Source organism: Anguilla anguilla, chromosome 2, assembly GCF_013347855.1.
Source record: "Anguilla anguilla isolate fAngAng1 chromosome 2, fAngAng1.pri, whole genome shotgun sequence".
In the NCBI taxonomy this organism is placed as follows: Eukaryota; Metazoa; Chordata; class Actinopteri; order Anguilliformes; family Anguillidae; genus Anguilla; species Anguilla anguilla.
The window spans coordinates 40,258,317-40,281,520 of record NC_049202.1 but is presented as its reverse complement, the minus strand read 5'-3'; the positions used below and the strand labels follow the sequence as shown (position 1 = coordinate 40,281,520).

At 38.6% G+C, this 23,204-nt stretch overlaps 1 protein-coding gene across 1 annotated transcript; it reads right to left on the bottom strand.

Moving 5' to 3' along the window:
• Nucleotides 1–5,111: 5,111 nt before the first annotated feature.
• Nucleotides 5,112–19,179, bottom strand: LOC118220241 (double C2-like domain-containing protein alpha). The gene is made up of 11 exons (XM_035404008.1): nt 18,535–19,179; nt 15,446–15,789; nt 13,929–14,008; nt 13,487–13,561; nt 13,283–13,392; nt 11,464–11,590; nt 9,576–9,635; nt 8,137–8,336; nt 7,349–7,430; nt 6,779–6,875; nt 5,112–6,638 (listed from the first exon to the last, which is right to left on the bottom strand). Exons 2-11 carry the CDS (start codon nt 15,783–15,785, stop codon nt 6,502–6,504), a joined length of 1,308 nt encoding a protein of 435 aa, XP_035259899.1. The 5' UTR covers nt 15,786–15,789; nt 18,535–19,179; the 3' UTR covers nt 5,112–6,501.
• Nucleotides 19,180–23,204: the final 4,025 nt, after the last annotated feature.

Sequence of the window (23,204 nt, the reverse complement as noted above, 5' to 3'; positions counted from 1 at the left end):
TTGAGCAATTTGTTATGTATGCGTAAAAACACCAATCATAGGTGAAACTATGGCTAACTTTGGAAATGCTGCGGAACAGAGAACCGTTTTGGAGCCAAAAGAGCTGACTCTTATTGGTGAACTGAGCCAAGCAATCTGACTCACAGAAAGGAACCAGAATGCTCATCATTGACTAGACAGGGCGCATTGCACGTGGTAGGTTAATCATGAAAAATGATGCTATCATTGCCAGTAATTAACATTACATAAAAAGAAGCATACAATAGATGCTTTTTTCACAATGAAATCTGCTGGTGTTAGGCCTACGGTGCCTGCTCCTTGAGGAATTTCATGCGAGGGAGGCTTGTTATGGAAATATTGTATCGCACTTTGATTTGTTGTTAGCAAAAATAATAAATGTGTGATTTAGCAAAATGTTGCACCACCAAATTTAATGATTGCACCACCAGTTGAAAAGGTTAGTGAGGAGCCCTGGCTTAGGCCTTCCAAATTCAGGAGAAAATGGAATGAAAACCAAAGAAAAAAAGTAGAATATTTTCAATATGTTTGGGAATTAATATAGAGCTCAGCATTTATATTTACTTCATACAGCCTTTATTGTTCATCTGTATCAAGGGTGAGGATACTTTTTGTTTCTCTCAGAATATCAGCTCAGTTTCAGGCACTCAAAGAGTAGATAAAATATAGTGGGAATCCACCAGATATTTGCTCCTCCTTTAGTGAATCCTTTGGAGAAGCCCACATTTAACTAGTCTCTGTGGGCTCAACCTTTGCCCAGTGAACCGCTGCAGGAGCCTCACATTGTTCCCCACACTATACACGCATACCTAATTAACTTGAAGTGAATGCCAATCTGATTAATGCTGAGATGCAGGACATTGCTAATAATTATGTGTCTGTGAAGGTGAATGGATGTAATTGAATTCCTCAGTCCTGTGCTGCTGTTTGTTCAACCTGTTCACTCTTTTTCCATGTAAGGACTCCAGATAAGCTTATCACTGTACCGTGTGATTTCATCCATGTGCACTTATATTAGAGCTGTGTGGTTCAGTTAGCATTCAGGTTCTCACTAAAGGTCATTGAAGCCTGCACGCTTCACCTAAGGGGTTGGGTAGGGAGCTTGTATCGATTTTGCATCCGTATACTCATGAGTGTGTTGTGAGATTGAGACTAGACTATCACATGTATCAAATGTATCACATTTATCACATTTCATGAATTACAATGATCCTGTGATACTTTTCTGCTTGCATGAACTCATGTCTTTTCAGGGTTGTAATTGCAGACAGTGGTCTTCAACCTACCCATACATCTTGAAAGTAATCTGAATAATTACTATAATATAATAATATACGTATACTCAGAGTTAAGAATAATGAATAATTCTGGTTACTTTCATCTACACTCAAAAAATAACTAATTGGATTTGCACTGTGAAATTATGGACAGTGGCTGCACACAATATAATTAAGTATATGTGACTTCAACTGATTAATTGCTTATGACTTCAACCAATTAACTAAATGTAACTTTCCCTTGTTAATCTAATTCATTTTTATTAAAAATGTTTATGTAATATTAAGTATTGATTAACTAGGGCTGTTTCTACACCTAATTTGTTTACTAAAGTCTGCATCAGAGTTCAGTTAATTGTTACATTGTGTATCTTTCATTTGGTCTGGTTGGTTTCACATTGCATCAATTCATGCACAACAATTTGTAAATAATGCAATTAATGTGTACCTGTGTTCGTTGATTAGGATTCAAGTTTTCAGTCATACATCACATAATGTTACAGGAAAAATAATGGCATACCAAATGCATTATGTCACTATTTAGTGTTTTTAATCTGGAATCATTATCCGCAGCTCATATTAGCAGAGCGTAGCTCATTGCTCAGTTTGTCACAGAAATGGAGCTTAGTATGCTTTCCTTCCATTTATAATATTTACCTCATCCACAATTCCCAGCCTACATTTCCTGTAATTGGTCCAGATAACATTTTTGGTACAGACCATCACAGACCATAGCAGAACCAGCAACAAACTACACCCGGGTTCACTTGGAGGAGGACCGAGACCCCTGTTTTTTGGTGAACTATGGTTTGCTTGTTTGATATTTGACTAGTCCACTCTAAATGAGGTAGGTGTGAAAGCACCCTAAGCTTTCCCTTGATACTCAAACTCACTTTTATTACTTTTAGTATTTTCTGATAACTTCTTTTCAGTAACATAAAATTAATTTCAGTCAGGACAACTGACATATTTAAATTAAGCGTATTAATGAATATGCAAAGTGATTATTTTTGGTTGGGTACTAATTGGATCTGCTTCAGGTTCATCTGTGCACAAACCAGTGTGCACTAACCAATCAAACAGCGATCACGATACATATCCCTACTAAACGGGAGAAATACATATGAAAACCCTCAAACAGCAGATCTCCCAGATACCTAATCCTAAACTATGTGTACAGGAGAGCACCTGCTGTTTCCTGAAACATCAGGGGATCATACTGATATCCCTCCAGCATGGAGATGGAACACTAGCCATACTAACATTATGTGATAGTGATAGTAAACTATGTGTATAGCAGAGCGCCTGCTGTTTCCTGGAAATCAGGAAGTCCAAATCGATATCCCAGTTAACCACTGCAGATACAACCGGGCGACTCCGGCTAGGAAAAAGACATGCTAGTTTTAAATGAGTGAGTGCCCAGTAACCACATTAAATTTATTTATATATTGTATTATTAAACATAGAATCAGCAGCAAGTAGAAAATGTTAGCAGAACATGCAAGCAGCTATGAAGCAGCCCTCCACTTTGACAGAGAAGGAGTATAGGACAGAACCAGGGGCTGAACCAGCATTTCAGACATCAGTCATGAATGGAGGCTCATGAGGAACCGCATAGCAAAGATGAAATTGAATGTCTGCAATAATTACTTTGCTAGAGAGAGGTGAATTTTACGAGACTGAAAGGAGGTGACCAGGTATGAAAGTGCATACTATGGGAATGTTAACTGGGCAACAAAGAAATAAGATAAGGACAATGCAGAGTTATTGTAACTTTCATTTCCACAAGGCAGGCCAACAGTGCCTGCATACTTCCCAACAGCCAATGCCCCATTAATACCCCCCCCCCCCCAGTTAAGAATGATTTGGGTAAATTCCATAGAGTGCTGTTGATATAGCCTCTAATGGCAAGGATTTAATTTCATCTGGCCATTACCAGGAAATCATTCTGTCTTGTATAAACCCCCAAAACTGCTAAAGGGAGCCACATTGGTGTAAAAAAGATTTGTAAGTTTTGACTAGGTCAAAATAATTTATTTTTTATTTTAGTGCTAGCAGCAAGGCCCAGAACAGAATAGAATCCTTAATTTAAAACAATTTACAGCATTTACAGCAATTTAAAGAGATCTAGGGCTGTGACTAAATCAGTGCACTTGCCCAGCCTTGAGTACATAAGTTGAACACACTGAATGGGAAAGCTGCCAAATAGGCAATTTTCCCTCTAAATACAGTGTACTTAAAATCCCAGGATGATATAATTATTTCGGTTTTGTTGAGTGTATTCGGCAGCATACTGTACTTTCCAGGAAGTGAATGGCCATTTTTGTCCCATGAATATGACACGCAGCTTTGTTTTAAAACAAGGCACAGCTTCGCATGGGGGGCACACATTATGCCAGGGGTCTGAACGTCCTCCCCCAGGAAATTTTCAGCGTCAAACACTTCATTTTCTGCATTCTGGTGAATTTTTATGCACAAATTTGTGCCTTTTATGCATCAATTTATGGTGGAAATGCTTCTTTCATGTTTTTATTGGGGGGACAAATGCACATGTTCTAAATATTGAGGGGGACATATCCCTTATGCCCCCCCCTCCCCCCGAAATCTATGCCTACGCTTAGATGGCAGCATGCTTAGACACTACATATTTTGAGGACATAGTAATTAGGAGTTAGCCTAGGAATCTAGAGATAAAGGTGTGTGCTCAAGGAATTACTGTCATTGGAAAATTCAAATGACCCAACAGAGAAGCAAAACACGCTTGGTAATGCTTGTGGATGCCACTGACGTAAAAGAGGACATGATGTCAGTGATGCGAGACAGTTTCTCTATGGACAGGGAAGCATGCGTGAGATTACTAATTCACGTAATATCTAGAATCTCCAAGGGAGGTAGCTGGCTGTAAAGTCTTCCACAGATATAACATTGAGCCTGGCAAACATTTGTGAGTGCAGTATCAAATTGGTTGTATTTCTCTCTGTACTCCAGCACATTGGATTTGAAATTAACATGTGGGACTATGTGTGAAAAGTGCTGCAATTCCTATGTGGATTACCCAGTATGGATGTAAATACCCTCAGCTGGCAGTCTGTGCTTTAACCTCATAGTCGTTGCTTCATTTCAAAACAACACAAATTGTGTCGCTGTCCAAATGCTTATGCACTGCACAGTATCCTGTATCTTAGGCCCATGGTAAATATAGCCAATTTTTCAGGATAATGGCCTTGGGTACACTTTTTGACCCTCATTCACAGACTCTCATACATAAATACCAAGGGAGTCTATCTGTGGGAGTCCATTGTTGGGAGGATGAAGTGGAGTGTCAGGCTTTTAATATTTCATGATTGTGCTTCCGTACATTTGCTCCAGTGGTTGCATTATGATAAAAGACTACTGTAGCTTGTTGTTTATTTGTTTTGTTATTTTGCATTTTAAAGTGTATCAGCCATATGCCCAGGACAAATGCATCTAAATAGCTTATATCTAATAATAACACCAACAATAATAATAACGATGATGATGATCATCATCATCATCGAACTGAAGACTCAGAACAACATGGTTCTCCCATTTGCTTTCCTCTTACACAAAAACTATTCATGTTGATAATTGTATCAGATATAATAATAGTGTCTGCACTTCTGCCATGGAGTTAGAATAATGTTACTTAAAATTCAGGATATTTTTGTTTGCCTGATCATTATTATTCATGAGTGTTTCTTTTGGCTTTAAGGGGAAATTCATGGTTTAAAGTCATTCCTGTTTTGCATTGTAGTCATGCTGGAGGTCAGAGTAACCACACACAGAGTTTATAGCAAGGTTCTTGCATTCCAAATGTATTTGATAATGTACATAAACACCTGATATAAATATAAACATTACATTTTTCCCTGCACCACTGCAGGAACAGAATAAAACCGGAGCAATAGGAACACTTATTCAACATTATAAATCCACACTCATACAATCAGACATGCTGTTTAGTCGTGACACAGCCAGAGTGAGAGAGACGGTATATACAGTAACATCACTGAAGAACAACATGCAGCACTGACACTGAAAAAAGAGCACCTCCTCTCTCTGTACAGGCACAGCATGAAAACTGAAGTTCACATTAAAATGTCTGTCAATCTACAACAAAAATAAATCAATAGCTGAATTAAGTAAATAACATTCTGTGAGGATGAGTATCTCGCTATACAAATGCTAACATAAAGAAATAAATAATAATATATTACATAGTTAATGTACTGATTTAAATAATGGCATAAACATGAAAATCAGAACTTCATTAATATGTAAATATTTACACCAATACTCTGAACAATAGTGCAAGCAATTAGAACTGAGAGAGGGAGAGGAGAAGAGGATAAAATGGGAGGTAGACAGACCAGAATAGGTTTGAAATCTTTCCCGCAAATGTCTTGTGCATAAGAAATATTACATGTCATAACTGTTTAGAGCATTTCATAGCTAATTAGCAGAGACTTCTCAAAACCATTGTACGCAGTCCTTAATAAGCTGTCACAGATGTCACTTCATTTTCTTTTGATAAGTCCTAAAAAGTTTATCTGACATGACAGGAATACAGACGCTATCAAAATACATAGTGGTGTATGTCCTGCTATCATCTGCGAAAGACATTGTGGGGTGTGCTCACAGCTTGCTCTAAAGAAAATGTGTACATGGGCTGGGAGTAGGGAATAGGAAGACATAACACAGTTGTAATATTTTAACATGCAAAGTTATTTTTCAAGATTTCACATAGAAACACTCAACATGGAAGAACAAATTTTTATAATTGTTATTATTAATAAACAGATTACCAAATATGGGCAGCTTTTCATGGTAATTTGTCTTAATAACAATATATTTAATTTTAAGACCACTTAGAATTATTTTGGAAGCATTGTTCAATCATATATTATTGCACGTAAGAGAAAAACGAAATAACTACTGTAGGTAGTGAGGGGAATTGCAAGATGCAAGATGTTGGATAAAGAAAAACCAATAAGCAAAAGGATTGAATGGTAATGGGGCAGGATGCACAATATAAAGATTGCACTCTACTATGATCACATAAAATGAATCCCTGTACAGATTACCCTACCGCTTTCAGTCCACCAGTTGTTTTGTTTCATGCTCATCAGCTGTCCAACCTATGAAAGGCGCTGCAGACAAGAGTCATACAGTGCCTTCAGCCATGTTAGTCATGGTAAATTGATCCCGGTAGCTCATTGGTCAGTGTGTGCCATCTCTCCACCTTCTTGCCTTTGTTCTTCAAACAGTCCACCCAATGGCGGAGTGCATCTCCTTGTGAGTGACAGCCCAAAGACACCCCACCTGTCATGGATGCATAACATCAGTTACCATACAATTCCTCATGATTATTGTGATAGCAACTGCAGCATTACCATGCATGGAACACAAACAATAACCAGACAATTGTCCACAGAAGAGAATCAAGGAGAAGAGAAACTCACCGATGAAGTCATTGGACTTCCCTAGGTCATAGTCCCAAACAGTGACTTCTAGCGTCTTACTGGACAGATCTGAGAAAGAAATCTCATAAAAGAACTCCTGTTGGGGGAAAGGGAGAGATGAAATGGAGGAGAAAATAAGGAACAAAAAGCTTGAGGGAAATTACAGACATGCTGTGTGAGCAAACACTGAACTCTGTGATGATGACTGTTTCACAGGTCATGTATATTAATGCTGTATAGGCATGGTTGCATTTTGCCACACAGTCAGAAAATGAGGAAAGAAAGAAAGAAAGAAAGAAAGAAAAATGATAAATAGATAAATAGATTGGTTGGTTGATTTTGGTAAATATAAAATACAATTACACCTTTGTTATTATATATTTATTTATATTTTTATTTTTTTAATAACTGAAATACAATTTAGAATTAAGAAAATTGAAGGACTGTGAAAACAGTAGATTAAACTAGAACACAGTAGATTGATTTGATTATCTGTACTTGTTCATAGATAATTATAAAGTTAACAGAGTGTATACATTGTGATTATTAATAATAGGCACAGTGGAGTACCTCATTAAATTCTGGGTTCAGGGTCTTTTTTATGACGGCAGTTTTATGTTTTGATTTCTTGTGCAGGTCTGGCTTCAGGTACCTGAAGAGAAGAGTTATCCTGCTGTTATACAGTGGGAAGACGAAGTGAGTCCACACACACACACATACACGGGTGTGCATGCACGCACACACAAACACAAACACCCTAGAGAGTGGCCTGACTTTGATCAAACGTACCATGAAAAAGAGAAGAGCTGAGAGTGGGAGATATACATATGCGTGTCTAGATGGTGTGGGGGTGTGGGATTTTGCCTATTTGTGTACCATTTTTATTTTTGTAGCCGGAGGGAAATAGCTGGTTAGGGATATTTATTTTGAGAACAGAGCAGGGAGAGAGGATGAGAGAGAGAAACAGAGAGAGATGTAGTTTGCAGGAAATTGGTAAGACATAGGTCTAAATGTCCAGCTCTTTTATCTGGTTTACAGTTCCTGTCACTTTCACTGACTTTAATTCAGTGACATATTGCCTTGGAATCCCTCCAGATCTTTGTGACTGTTTTCCCTCGCCACCCCTCCCCCATCATGAGACGCTGTCTTTGTCTCAATGTCCTTCTTCCAATACTCTTAGCCCACGTCTGCACACCCTTACTTCACATATCAATGTGGCTGTGCTGTCCGTCATTCTCACACAGTGCATTCTAGCCAAGCTCTTTCCTACCCATACCTCTCTGATGTCTTATCTATGGTTCATCGCTCCTGCACTTCCCCAGTCCCCCACCTCCCCTGCTCCCCACATCCCTGCTCACGTTTTGACATAGGGGTCAGAAAAGCCATTGACATCCATGGCGGCCAGGTGTGCGCAGCGGCGGACCCCTACACACAGCCCATTGCGCCTCCCCTCTGCGGGCTGTCCGTCATTGTCTCCCTCGCTGGATGCACACAGGAACTGCAGGGAGAGAAGGAGGCGTCCCCTCTCTTCCAGACTCCTCTGCTGCTCACTTTCCCACTGTGATGGAAACAGAAGGATGGATGGGGGGGGGGGGGTGACTTTTGAGCAGCCTTCAAGACTAATGATCAGACCATGCTTTCTATATAGATTTACATTCAAATAATGCAAGTGGAAATGAATGACAACACAGCATAAACATAGCGGTAAATCACTGATAGAGATGCAGACATTTATAGTGCAATGCAATATGTTATTGCAAATTAATGGTGTCACTAAAACAACAGAGAGGCACAGTGTCAGATATTGGCATACACAGTGAGTCAGCTTGGGGGTCCAGATGCAATGTTCCAGTGTGTGCGTGTGTGTGTGTGTATAGACAATAATTACATTTATCTGTCTTTCTACTTTTCCTCATTGCTTTGCTTTCACTCTCTATTGCTATCTCTCATTCTCTCTTATCTACAGTCAATCGGTAACACTCCATACAACAAAATCAATATTTGAATCCTGCCTCCTGCTCTGCTTTTCTTCTCCGTGTGCACAGGCACTCACTACATCTATCCGTCCTTTATTCTGTGGCACACATCTCAGCCTCATTAGTATTGATGCTGTGCATTCAGTGTCCAACTACTGATTAACCCTCACTCTCACTCCCTCTGCCTCTCTATCCTTCACAGTCTGTATGACCTCACCAAGGGGTAGATCCACTGAGAAAAAATACCAAGCACAGTTCATGCTGCGTATTGCAAATGCTATCTGCACCATATAAACCATTTTAACACTGAGTCTATAAAGTAATCCATCGAGGCTATTTGTGAATCTGACCGGATCTTTGTTTATGTGAGTAAAACAAATCAACAAAACAGACAATGATGACAATGAATGACAGCAAGAATGATGTTAACAATTGACAAATTTAATGGAAACAAATGTGTACACAAAAATATTGCTAGCAACTACTTCACACAGCCATCCAGTATTGTATTATTGATATGTAAAAATCTTGGAATCTGATGTATTACCACCTTCAGTAAATTGATCTGGATCCTGACTTTTAAATTGAAGCACAAGCATTTTTAGCAGATGTGTTTTTTACTATATAAATACAGATACAGAGCCAATGGGATCCATTCAGATCTGCAGAAAGACACTCAGAGGCATAGAAAAACAAGCGAGCCAAAAATGAAAACATGAACAGGCGTGGAAAAAGTTGTAAAGACGCAGACATGATTGGGAAAGGTCCAAAGTGTAGACAGACGGGCAGGTTTTGTGTGCAGACAAGGGTGAGAGTGTTACCTCTTTCAGGTAGCAGGAGATCCCTCTGAGTGCTGCACTCATAGCAGAGGGGGAGGGCAGCTGAGGAAGAGAGAAGGGAAGGCGAGAGAGAGAGAGAGAGAGAGAGAGAGAGAGAGCAAGTGAGTTCCTTTGTTCATTCATCTCACTACTTGGCAGACATCCCTACAGGCCAAACAGAAAAGAGTGCCGTGATCAAGATTCTTATATGAGGTATCAAAGAGCTCTACCTACAAACTACAACAACAAGCTTGAGGAGGTGGTAATACTAATATTAATACTAATCCTACTACCACTACTACTACTACTACTACTACTACTACTAATAATAATAATAGCAATAATAATAAAAGTAATAATAATAATAGCTTTATTTATAAAGCACCTTTTATACATTAAAATACAGCTCGAAGTGCTTGAATTGAAAAAAAGATAAAACATAGCAAGCATAGAATGACAGAATAAAATATGTAAGAAACATTAAGAATGTGAAAATTTAAGCATATAATAAAGGCATATATCATTAAAACAGTAAAACTAAAGAGTAAAAACTAAATAATAAAATAAAATAAATAATAATTAAAAAGAAAGTCAGTTGAACGCAGGATTTTAAAAAATGGTTCTTGAGCTGTTGCTCAAAATTGTGCAAAGTGTTTGCCTGATGCATAACAACTGGTAATGCAGTCCAAGCCCCTGAGGCATAAAGACAAATTGCCGCTTCACCGGATTTGTTATGCTTCATTTCTGGAATGTTGAGTGAGCCAGCAGCTGATGATCTAAGTGTTGAGCTTGGAACATATGCTGACAGGTAATCAGAAAATGTTGATGGTGCTAAACCATTAAGAGCTTTGTAAACCAGTAAAAGTGCTTTAAAATCAATCCTGAAAGATGCTGGGAGCCTCTATAAAGAGGACATAACAGGAGTGATGTGTTCAGATTTCCTTGTTTTTGTTAAAATCCCAGCAGCAGCATTTTGTGCAGGTTGCAATCTATCAATCAGTCAACAGTGCATTGCAATAATCTAGGTGACTAAAAACAAATCCATATGTCAGCTTTTTAGCTTCTTGCAGAGCGAGGAAAAGCCTGACACAGTGGTTACATAGTCAATGTGAAGCTTGAAACTTAGTTCAGTGTCAAGTGACACCAAGATTTCTTACTTCTAATTTGACTTGAGCAGTTAGATGTCCAAGTTTGATACATATTTTATCTTTCTTTCTATTTCCTTGATGAGTAGAATTTCAGTTTTATCTCATTCAATTTGAGAATACTAGCTAAACAGCTCATCAAAGGAGTAATGGCATCAGGGTCATTTGGTGAAGCAGAGATACATAGCTGCATGTCATCTGCATAGCTGTGAAAGTGGACACCATATTTACAAATGATTTTACCCAATGGAAGCATATATAAGGAGAATATGAGTGGGCCAAGAATGGACCCTTGTGGAACACCACATGTACTTCCATGTACCTTTGACACACAGTCATCTAAACTAACAAAATATTTTCTCCTAGCTATGTATGATTCAAACCAGTTTAGTGCATTACCAGTGAGACCAACCCAGTTTTTAAGATGATAGATAAGACTAGTATGGTATTCTTGGTCATAATAGAAGCATACGAATAGGGTATAATGTGTTTGCTTGACAAACACACCTTTCCAGTTTTTAGTTTTTATAGCTGAACAAAGAAATGTAAATGCAAATCACTGCAGAAAGGTTCCAGTAAAGAGAATGAGCCACTGACTTATGTTTAATAGCAGGACATGAAGTGTCTAAGAGAGCAAGCAGAGGTCACAGTGTCAAGCCAACACACTGGTCACAGCTCAACAGAGGAGCATTCCCCCATCTACTGTAAACCATGTTGCCCTCCTCTGCACTGTCGCTCACTTTTACCGGAGGGGGGTGCTCGAGACAGATGTTGTAGTGTTTGGTCTGGTCTGGCTTCACTCGACGCAGTGCCACCCGTGACTCCCCTATAAACTCGTTGTGGGTCAGCTTGTCCTCATCACAGACTGACACCCTGAGAGAGGAAGAGAAGGAGCAGAAAATTCAGTACACCATGCACAGTGACACAATGGAATACTAAATGCAGGCTAACGCATAAAGCTGTCCCAGTGTCTCTGTGACCTTCTGGAATTTAATGTGACATTGGCATTACCATGGCATTGTAGCAATGTACATGTCAGGTGGATAGGGGTGGGGGATTAAAGCCTTATTAGCATCAACAGATTGGATGCTACGGTGATTGACAGAGGGAACATGCAGAATGCTAGGTTAATACAGCACTGTATCACTGACTAGCCAATGTACTGAGCTGGATGTTAGCAGTGATGTACGAAGCAAAGTGAAAGGGCTCCAGGGTATTATTGGACTTAATTATAATATTACAGACTTTTATTGCATTAGTCATTAATTATAAATTAATATAAATCAATTAAATTTTCATGTTAACATAGCAGATTATTTAGTTGACCTTGTTTTACAGAGGAGGTCCCATAGATACACATTTTGTGCACTGTGATAAGTAAAGCTATTCCATCATTGGCAAAAAGAAGAGGTAGTATGAGACCCTTGTATGTGCCAAAGACGGTTAAGTCACAGCTGCGAAATGAAAGGCCATTGAGGGGTGTGGCCTTTGAAACCACACAGCAGGTTGGGTAGCAGGAAATCAGCACTCCGTGACTCCAGTGTGAGTCTATGACCAAGGACCTAAATGGCCAAATTACCTCCTGTCAACCACTACATTCAAGACTGGAACTTGTAAAAGTGCTGAGGATTGATGTTGTTGCCCTGGGAAACCAATCAATAGTAATTTAGCATCGGGGTAATTTACTTTTTGTAGTCCTGTTAACACTCATTTTAGCACTACCCCTCTCCTTCTGAGAGCAATCCAACAGCACATGCAATGATGATGCATACAGTACGTCTAGTGAAACGTTCAATGGAGGGAGACCTCTCTGAAAATGATTCTTGCGGCATACATTATAATTTTCATATTACTGAAATGGATGACATTTAAGTGCTTTGGTCCTGCAGAGGCAAAAAATTTGATGAAGCCAAATTTGGTTTAATTCAAAGGTACATTGTTTTTCAGAGGATATTGTGATGGGACCAGCATTCAGATATAAAATGGATAGACACAAACATACAAAAAGATAAACCACTACACATGTCAATACGTATTCTAACCACATTCAAAGACACAAATTCAAATCAGAGGATATAGACTCATATAGCTGTGCACAGATTGTAATATATTTGATTACAAATTCATTAATTCATTAAATTGAAGTGATGCAGGTTTAATTGAATGTGTTGTTTGTTTGTTTTTCCCTTGAGGACCCATACACATTTTCAGTTCAGTTCTATTCTATTTTATTCTATTCTATTCCATTCTATTCTATTATATTCTATTCACCTTTCACACACATTTTAACCATTTTTTTCCCACACACACACAAATGTATTTTGATATTTTACCTCTTGGGGGCTCACTAAAATTAAATACCCCAGGAAGTTACACTGACCTCAATCTGTCACTCCAGCAGGGGGAAAGAGAGGCAGGGATAAAGAAAGAATATGTGTGTACTTGTGTTTGTGCGTGTGTGTGTGTGTGTGTATGTATGAGAGAGAGAGAGACAGAAAGAGAGAGTGAGAGGCAAAAATATTTTGAGACTGTGACATGAACTCACAAACGGAGCCAATCAAATACCTCAGTGTCTTTCTGTACATGTCCTCCTCAGTGATGCCGCAGTAGGTCAGAGTCTCATTCCACACTGGGTTCAGAGTGTTGCGCACAATCTTGGTCTTCAGCTTATTTGCCTGGGAGAGTTGGCAGAGTAGCACAGTATGATAATGATTGTGACACTGCCACCAGTGGTAACCCACTGTTTCTAATAATAACAGGGAAATTCACCTTGCAGGCTCCAGGAAGCAGGTGCAATTTGACATAGGGATCAGCTAAACCATTGAAATCCATTGGCTTTAGACCCTGGGCAGCACATAGAAAAAGAAAGAGAGACAGAGTCTTTAAGCATGCACAGTGTACTGCACCAAGTGTGTGGGTGATAAAAACGTATACTGATTTCAGGCAGGTGCTGAAACAAGAACAAATACAAGAAGCTCATGGAACTTGAAGTACTGATGTAAATCGTTCACGACCACTTTCTTTGTGAGGTTCAGAAATACTTACTAAGAGCATAAAACAGGTAATATAATCTGTGGAAAGAATGGGTGACTAGAGACAAGGTAAGCGGACTGGCAGTGAAAGATGGACGTTCTTTTTTGCCCGTTGCAGGACAGGGACTCGTGTTAGACAAGGAGACACTGAGAGTGCAGACAGCAGCTGAGACAGGTACCTTAGCTCTGATCACAGTGCAGTGCAGAGAACTGGCGGCCCTCTCATACAGCAGATCAAACTCCAGAGTACCAAGAGAAGCTGAAATACAACACAATGTAATTTCATCTGCTTTGTGTTTGAGGACATCGCTGAAACAGACCTGACAACCCACACAGCTCATTCTGAGAAAACTGCTTTGCCACATCTTGAAAAATGAACATTAATGAAAAAGAATTTATATGGAGAGAAGTGTAATGGGCCTTTGCCTTATTTCATTAATATATACCTGTTATGGGGAATTTAATAACTATTTCCTTTGATGAATATATCTGCTCTGTTCAGAACACAGAATACATCTTGCTTGGTTGCAACCTCAAACCAAAAAATAGAGCTATTTCTGATATATACCTGAATTAGTGCCTTTTCAACACCTATGACAATGATTTGACAATGTCATTTCAAGATTTTTTACATACAAGAATCTGGTTGCCAGAACGCAGCCATAACTCAACCTTGATGAGACCATGTCTCAGATATGGTGGGCATTTGGGCCATTTCTATCCCACAATAACTAACCCTTAAGTGCCTAAACTTCGCCATGTTCGGCCTGAAATCATTTGCTTTCTGGAATGTCTTGCCTGTTAAAATTTAATTTTTGAGTATTTCATATAATCATTTATCAGTTATATGAAATATCCAAGATGAGCAATTTAAAAATAAAAACAATGTATATTTTGTAAGAAAACAGATTTCTTACAAACAAGAAATGCATAACACTTTTTAATAACAGTGAATCTTGAATAATTCGTACAATATTCAAGATAGCATTTTTATATTGGATTCTTCGGTTTGGTTTTGTAAAATCTACAATTACCAAAACCAAAGCTAAGCTGTGGAAATGTATTTCTTTTATATTGTGTGCCCATACCAGACTCAAGCGACAAATGTGAGAGTTTGGTCCATGAATACGTATGGGTTTCTGTACAAATGGTGTTAATGTCACTGCACTTCAGTGCCACTGGAATCCCATGGTGACAGTAGGAGTAGTACAAAAGACACTGTTTATTATAATTGAATTCTTTCACATAATTGCCTCCGCAGAATCCCTGTAAATTTTGCTTATGCCAGCCATTTTCATTTATGTGCATCTTTCCCTCTAGCTGTAGCAATAAAGAAGCATCTGGGTTTAAATTCGATATACTGATATAACCTCATACCCACAGTTTTCACATATTGTGCTGAATTGAAAGCATCTGGTGAAGCAGTCGTGGTGTTTTCTTTGGTAATGAACAAGCAGGAAATAATGTGTAATTACTTTATGCCATGCTTCTCTGGCATGATAATATAGTCATTGGGGTTTTGCACATAAATTCCATTCTAATACTTTGAATATCAAGAGAGAATTGCCCCCAAATCGGCTATTAATTTGATGCTTCAAGAATCTCAGCTTATCACAAAATAAGAACTTCAAAAACACTTTCAACTTCGTGGTTGGAACACTTCTAGAGTGAAACAATAATAATTGGCAAGACTCACTACTGTCATCACTGTCACAGCTGTCAACCTCAATGGACGTATCCACACTGCTCATCAAAGACAGCGTGCCACCTCCACCACCCCCTCCCCCTGTTGCTCCTGGCAACACAGGAGACAACAGGCCACCACTACTTGCCATCGAGGCCCCACCCCCTGGGCTGAGGGCCGATGGAAAGCCAGCTGGATTAGGGGAGAGGGGCTCAGAGATTGAGGAGGTGGGAGAGAGGCGTGGAAAGTAAGCGGAGATCTGTCTGATTGGCCGGATGGGGCCAGGACAGACGTCGATGGCCATGTGTTCCTGGATGGAGATGGTCAGTTTCTTTCCCTTGCGCACCGTCATAGAGCTGGTGGTGAGAGAGAGGATTAAGTTCATGGTGATCTGATAGGCAGGGAATTGTGTTTATTTAATACAGAACTGATAGAGAAGAAGGCAGAGCCAGTACCTGAACAGAGTTCATGAATGTAGTTTGTGGTTCAGAGTAAATTATAACAATGAAAATAAAAAGTGTCATGGATGAAGATGTTAACTCACTAGACCAACATTATATGACATTCATTTTTAAAAGTGAAACCTTTTACCACTGTCTTTGGAAATTTTGCAATATAGAGAGCATCATATTTTATTTCCGAAGTAATTTACAAAGTAATCCATCAGGAAATGATAGCCAAAAATGATCATTAAATTAGAAAATAAAAATGGTATAAAAACAAGTGACACTAATACCATTCTAGAAAAATGAGGAAATGACCATAGGTCACAAGGTCTTTATATATTTATGTTTAAAAATGACTATGCAATTTCTATGTCATCCAGATCATTCATCATTTGAATTTTGTAGTAATGGATACCTGGGAATCTGTGAAAATCCTGGAAATATGTTTGAACAGTACAGCTCCTTGATCACATGTTTCATTGCAAATGTGCCAATAGTTATTTTCAACCTAAAACACATTTTTACACTAGCACTAAAGACAGTTTTACACTAGGACAAATGATAAATTGTATGCTTATCCTTTCATGGCAACAGCCTCTCTCAGTCCAGTAAAGCTCAAGTAAGCCTAGTGCCCCATATTGTTTGTGCTGCCAGCCACTGCTGAATAACCCAGCCCTCCTTCCATCACCAATGCTGCGGCCAATCAACACTGACACTGTTCCATACCATACCATGTGTGACTTTACTGTGTATACTGTGAAACAGTGATTCAGCTGGACAAACCTCTAGATAGCCCCCTTGATATGGCTATGCTTCTCAAATGGAAAAAAGATCATCCTTGTGATGTTTTAATATGCATTTTAGAAGAAACATCACTGACAGTTTTGATTTGTACAAACGCATTATAAATTTCTAGTTACTGAAATCCAACTGTAATTTACAACGAACTTCATCGTCTGTTGTATCCACAATATTTCTGCTGATCTGGCCTGGAATCAACATTTTCCTTTTCTTGATATCTGTTCCAGTCTGTACTGAAATGTACTTCTGGTTATTTCGAGTTCTGTGTCAGTGTTCATGCATGCTCACGCTGTTGTTTCTAATTTTACACTGAAATGTAATGCATGCAAACTCAGATTTGTTCCTGCACAGAGAGCTTATAAATTAAAAAATCTATGCCATTCTGTAAAAACATTCATTCATAAACAATGGCATAGGAAAAATGAAAGAGAATCAAAAATAACTCATTCAGCTGAGTCTGGTTAGTAAGAAAGAAGTGCTCTAATGTTGCAACTCCTGCATAACGGCAACAGCATTCTATTCTATCAGACATCTACATTGTCTTGAGAGCCGTCAAAATATATGTGTTACTGGCAACATTAAATATTGTGTGATGAACAAATAGATGGATAACATGGGTGGAATAAAGAAAAGATATTGTTTAAAACGGTTAGGGGTTATGGCAGTGAAAATATCTGCCATACTTTCCAGCTCCAAAAATAGTGATTTCAAAACACTGAGAATAATCATCGTCACCCTTAGTAGTAGTAAATCTTTGGCATCATCATCACTAATCAGTTGTTACTACTGACTAAAAATCATTGAAACCATTCTTAATTTTTTTCCAGTCACATGATGCTGAAATGAAGTATAAAATTTTCAGTCCAAATTTAACAAACATTTCCCATATGTTTTCAGCTCAAGTGTTTTGGAATACTTGCTACTTGATGTGATTTTGAATTCCAGCTTGAGTATGCAATGGAATGTCACAGCAGACTATGTTAAAAATTATGTAAGATTTATCCACTTGGTTAACTCTCATCCTCCGCTCTGTCCAGCTAGTTCTTTCAGTCTGAATAACATTTTTGTCTCACGCTCTGTTGCTTTCCCTGTCTTCGATACTTTTCCCTCCTTCTTTCCATCTTTTTCTTCATCTCTTGGTTTTCAGTGATTCTGTCCCTCTTTCACTCTTGTGCTCTGTCACTCACTGTTCTGCTTCATGATACAGACATACACTAGCATAGCCTAAACCAAATGGTGTACTATATAAATAATGATATGTAGTTTGATTAAATATTCATTGTAATTCCACAGCCAGTTAGATCTGTGCAAATAAATTAGTTGAGGTGAATGTGTTTTTGTGTTCATATGTTATTGTGTGCTTGTATGTGTGTGTGTATGTGTGTGCGCGTGTGTGCACACAAGTGTTTGTGAGTGTGTGTGTGTTTCCTGTGTGGATTCATGCATTTTTGCACTCATGACATTTCTTTCTGTGGGTAAACAAGGCTGATATTTGCAACAGTACATTAGATTCACAGAGCAAGGTGGTGAGTGTGTTATGCAGTCTATACATAGATTGGCAGGACAAACTGACACTGATACTAAGAAAAATGTAGGTATTCATTCAGCATGCATGGACACTATGGATGCTGAAGAGGAGAGACAGAGTAAGAGAGAAAGATGGAGACATAATAAAAGAGAGGAGAGAGGGATGAGAGATAGGTAGGCAATGAAATAAGCCATGATCATTGGGGAAAAGGGTAAGAGCATATGGAGGCATACAAATTAAGAATGACAGAACACAGAGAGGACAATGAAAATAAGCAGAAGAAGTGATTAATAATAGAATATTTCTAGAAAGATTTTCCTTCTTACCTTTGTGATAGCGTGAGTGTACAACTCCCTCATAAGCAAATGAATCCCAGAGCAAGGGGTCTGCACTAACAGGTGGTGAAAAAGAGAGGGAGAAGGAGAGGCAGAAAGGAAGGGAGAAAGAGGGGGAAGAATGAAAGGGGGGGGGCTGTGTTAAGAATTCATTAAAAAGATCAATAGTATCAATACTAAGTTTAAATCTGAGAAGGAAAAAAGAAAGGAGGAAAGAAGCAATGATGGGAGACAGATGATTAGAAGTATAGAAGATACATTGACCCAGAGAAGGGAGATATAAAGAGAGAAAGAGTGAGTAGATTTTTCCTTGAGAGTCTGTTGTATGTATGTGACTGCTGTAGCTTTCCTCTGTCTTTCTCACCCCCACCCTCTCTCCCTATCCCTCCCTCACTCAGTCTCTCTCCCTCTCTCTCTCTCTCTCTCTCTCTCTCTCTCACACACACACACACACACACACACACACACTCACACACACTCCCCCTCATTTCCAATGCAGCATTTCCCATTTCTGTAACACCCTTTTGGTCTGTTTGCATTAAATCTCTTTGTCAGTGTTAATGGACAACAGTGTCCAGTTAGAGTGTATGTGTTGCATTAAAACCCCTCCCACCCTAGACAGCTGCTCTCTCTCTCTCTCTCTCTCTCTCTCTCTCTCTTTTCCCTCTATCTTTATCTCTCATGTGTGTTCTGTCTTTCCCTTTATCTCTCTCACTCTCTCTAAGCACGAGTGCAGTGTTAATGTAGTGTAACATTCTATGTGCCAGTATTCCCCTCTCCCTCTCTTTCTCTGTATAATTATTCTAATGACACCTCTGTCAATAATGGACATGACCAAACACACCCTTCCTCTTGTCCTTTCCTTCATGGAGGGAAATAATTCTCTCCCTCTCACTGTTATCTTACTTTCTTCCTTATCTCTTCAACCCTTACCACCCCCTCTCAAAGTGGCTGTCTGTCAAGAGTTTAAAATAAGTCAGTGTTCTAAAAACACAGTGAGGATGTTCCTCATAAGAGTATTTGAACTTGCAGTCCTCTTCCTTAAAATTTCTACAACCCTCTCTCATGTTTTGTTCGTTTCTCTCAATCCCTCCCACGCACAAGCTCTGTCTTCCTGTGCCACAGGGATTTTATTACTGCTCTTTCTCTGCATATCTCTCTCTCTCTCTCTCTCTCTCTCTCATGTGCACATGCGCACACTCACTATTTCTGGGGGTATTTATTTGTTTTTGATCTCATTCTCACTACCCCTCCCTTTCCCCCATCCTCTCTCTGACTCCCTATCTATCTACATGTGTTGTTCATTAAAAACATTTTCTGAGCAGTTTGCCCAAAAGTAATAACTTAAATCTGAAATGCTGTGTAATTCGACTGATCAATGCACATGGACCGAGGACCTGCAAAATAAATGAATAAATGATTGTCCATATACTATAATTGACTCTTGACTGATACTCTGAATGACTACCCTCTGATTGACTGTAATATTGACAGGGCAATTATTGGTTGGAAGAGCTACTTCTCACTGAAACATCACTTTGTAAGGGGTGGGAGTCACACCATTCAGAGTGACAGTGACATTGACACTGACACAGACAGACAACAAATTGATTACAATGACATTGCCTCTTTTCTCATCAACTTCCTTGTCACCATGGAAACAAGTTGTCCATAATGTATTCGTATATATATATATATATATATATATATATATAGTATGTAGTAATACATGTATGCATGTGTAACTATGAGTGGTTGTGCGCATAAATGCATGAATGTGTTTGAGATGCTGTTTACTCTATATGGAAATGAATGCCTGTGTTCATCTGTCTATGAAAGTGAGTGAGTCTTTCTAAGCTTGTGTTTGCAGTATGTAAGCCTTGTCTGGCTGTATAAAAGTATTTTTGCCTCTGCCACTTTTAATATTACTCCCTTTCTAATAGGCATTATGCATTTATAATAAGCTACCTAATGCACCAATAACTCTTAAACACACCCTCTGTCTAGAGTAATGGGAGATAGAATAAGAGAGAGAAAGAGTAAGAAAAAGAGAGGGAGGGACAGATGTAGCTTAGAACAGGAGAGTTACAGAGAGGACAGGAGACACATTATGGTGCGCACCAGTCAGATCATTGTGATACTGAAAGAGAAATTATATGCATGAAATTGAACCTGAACTGTAGTAAACTCAATTAATTAAGTCTGATTATGGCTAACAATGTGTCTTTTCATGCTCTCAGTTGAATGTATTGCTTTACCAATGGAGAAAGTTCAACAGGGTGACTGGGTGAAGATAAGAAAACCATATACATTTTATCATTCTTATCACTGAGGTGTCCTGGAGTTTGACAAATAGAGGTCAAAATAGACTGTACCCACTGACTAACCCCGTCGACCAAAGATTGCTTTAGCAATAACACTCAGACAGTGAGCTTGATCGATGCTAAAGCACACACATGCGCATTCACACAACCATAAAAAGTGTTAAATATTACATCTGTATATGCTCTCTTTCGAAATCCTCGTGGCTTGTTGCTAAGCAACAGGGGAGCTTCCATGGCCATTGGTAGCATGACTGTAGAGATAAGGTTGGGGGTGGGGGGATAAGAGAAGAATATTGGTGTGAAAAAGGAATAAAATAGCATTTGAGTTGAGAAATACTGTTGTAGTGATCTACTATATATTAAAGCATGTTCATCTGTCCATGTGTTATTCTGTCCATCAGTCCTCCAATGTTACAAATACTGTTACAATACAAGTAGGGGTCCAAGATTTCATCATGGTACAGTGTTATGGGTTATACCCTGTTTTAGGTGTGCAAAGATGCATGCTATTATGTGAGATTAATTTCTGTGTAAAATGACTTTTCCAAGTGTATAATACTGGTCAATTCAAAGTTAATTTCATCAGCTCGGTATAGTGCCACTTGTGGGTGTTTTATACCATTTTTGCATAATTTATAAGCCGGCCAGAAATAAATAATTCTGGATATATGAGGGGTTTATCCGCATTTTTCTGTAAAATTTACAGATGTAGAATGAAATGTATGAAACTCAATAGGGAATTAAGGGTCAAAATTCAAGTGCCTCTCTCCCACATTTTTGATCTTTCCACAAAGAAAGTGTGATCAGTCAGAATTACTTTGCAGTTGACTTGCCATTTCTTGGTAGCACAAAAGATCAATGGGTGACTTCTAAGCAGTGGCTTAGCAGAATTAACCACCCAGCTAAACTACTTTAACGTTTATCAACAAAAAAATAAATAGAGTTTAGGGGATCTCATAGTATCTGTGTGACCTCTACGATTACATTACAGTCATAAACTGTTACATTCTGTAAACTGTCACAGTAGGAAAAATGGATGTTCCTAGAATCTCAAACATAAGTGTGTGTTTAACCTGATTTAAAAGATTTTAAAAATACATTACGCTGTAAAATGAAATGTTTTGTTGACTCAGAAATACAGGAGGAATTTCAACCTACAAGAGAAAAAGACCACTTTTCTAAAATGTCTCAAGTTGTTTCCATTTGCCTTAAGGATGCAGTAAAGATCATAAAAAATGATTTCATTTTGTGAAAGGCACAAAATCACATTATTCATAACCCTATAACTGAATTTCTGAAGTGGTATACATTTATCCAGTCTAAATATTTATGTTTCACCAATTTTGTTTATTTGTAATGCCGCGCAGAAATTTTACAAAAATAAATAAATAAAATTATTTTAAAAAACATTCATTGTTACACCAATTTGAAATTTGGGGAAGTAAACTTACAAATTTTGTATAAAAATAAATTTGTATTTTGTACTGAATCAAACATACGTAATGCATAGGTGATACACATGACACTAAAGTGAACATAAATCTTTTTTCTCACTTATTAAATTTTGCCCCTTTCAAAACCATAACTGCCATTGACCCATATACACTTTGAGTGAGTCAGGGCAAGAGCAACAGAGAAGGATGAGCGAAGCAAGAGGCGTGTTTGACGTGGTGTTCTTTTTCTTTGCTGTTTGGTGGTGCAGGACGGAGAATAAGGAAAGAGAGAAGGTAGTGTTACACACAGTTCTGCTATATATAGCTCATCACCACTGATTCACCAGTAGACTGACATTCTGCTGTAGCACTCCATTAATGTATTGAAGACATTCAATTATTAGCCACAGTGCTCAACTGTGCAACTGACTGTGCCAGCCACATGACCCTGCACTGCCAGGAGGGAGCTCTAGGGAGACGGTCAGGCTAAAGCCCACCTCAGATTTTTCCTCTTTATTCACAGTGAATTGCTACATCTATTTTTGTTCACTGGAATCCTCCTCGAGCTGCATATCAGGGTAGCAGCAGAGGAACTACTGGACTGCAAAGGCCATAAATTCATAAATTAACTACAAGTCAACATAATTATTTGAGTAGGTTGATGTTTGTGGTGGAAGACTGCTCGGTCAACCTCAACGAACTGACAGGCTTTGGCATAGCCAAAACATTCAAACAATGCCCTCAGCTAATATGAAAATATTTGACAAGACTTGTGTAGTGCTACCACATACCACTCTACCAATATTTAGATTAAAATCAGTATCATGATGGCCTACTCAATGTATTACTGCCCCCTGTAGCTCACTGTGGGTAATGTAAACATTTTAATAAGGTCCACACAAAG

Excerpts from the sequence above, each read along its gene's own strand:
- LOC118220241 (XM_035404008.1), bottom strand. The coding sequence starts at position 15,785 with ATGACGGTGCGCAAGGGAAAGAAACTGACCATCTCCATCCAGGAACAC. Across the intron at positions 13,393-13,486 it reads TGCTTCCTGGAGCCTGCAAG|GCAAATAAGCTGAAGACCAA; the intron begins GTGAATTTCCCT and ends CAACTCTCCCAG. Across the intron at positions 11,591-13,282 it reads ATGTACAGAAAGACACTGAG|GGTGTCAGTCTGTGATGAGG; the intron begins GTATTTGATTGG and ends TTCCTCTCTCAG.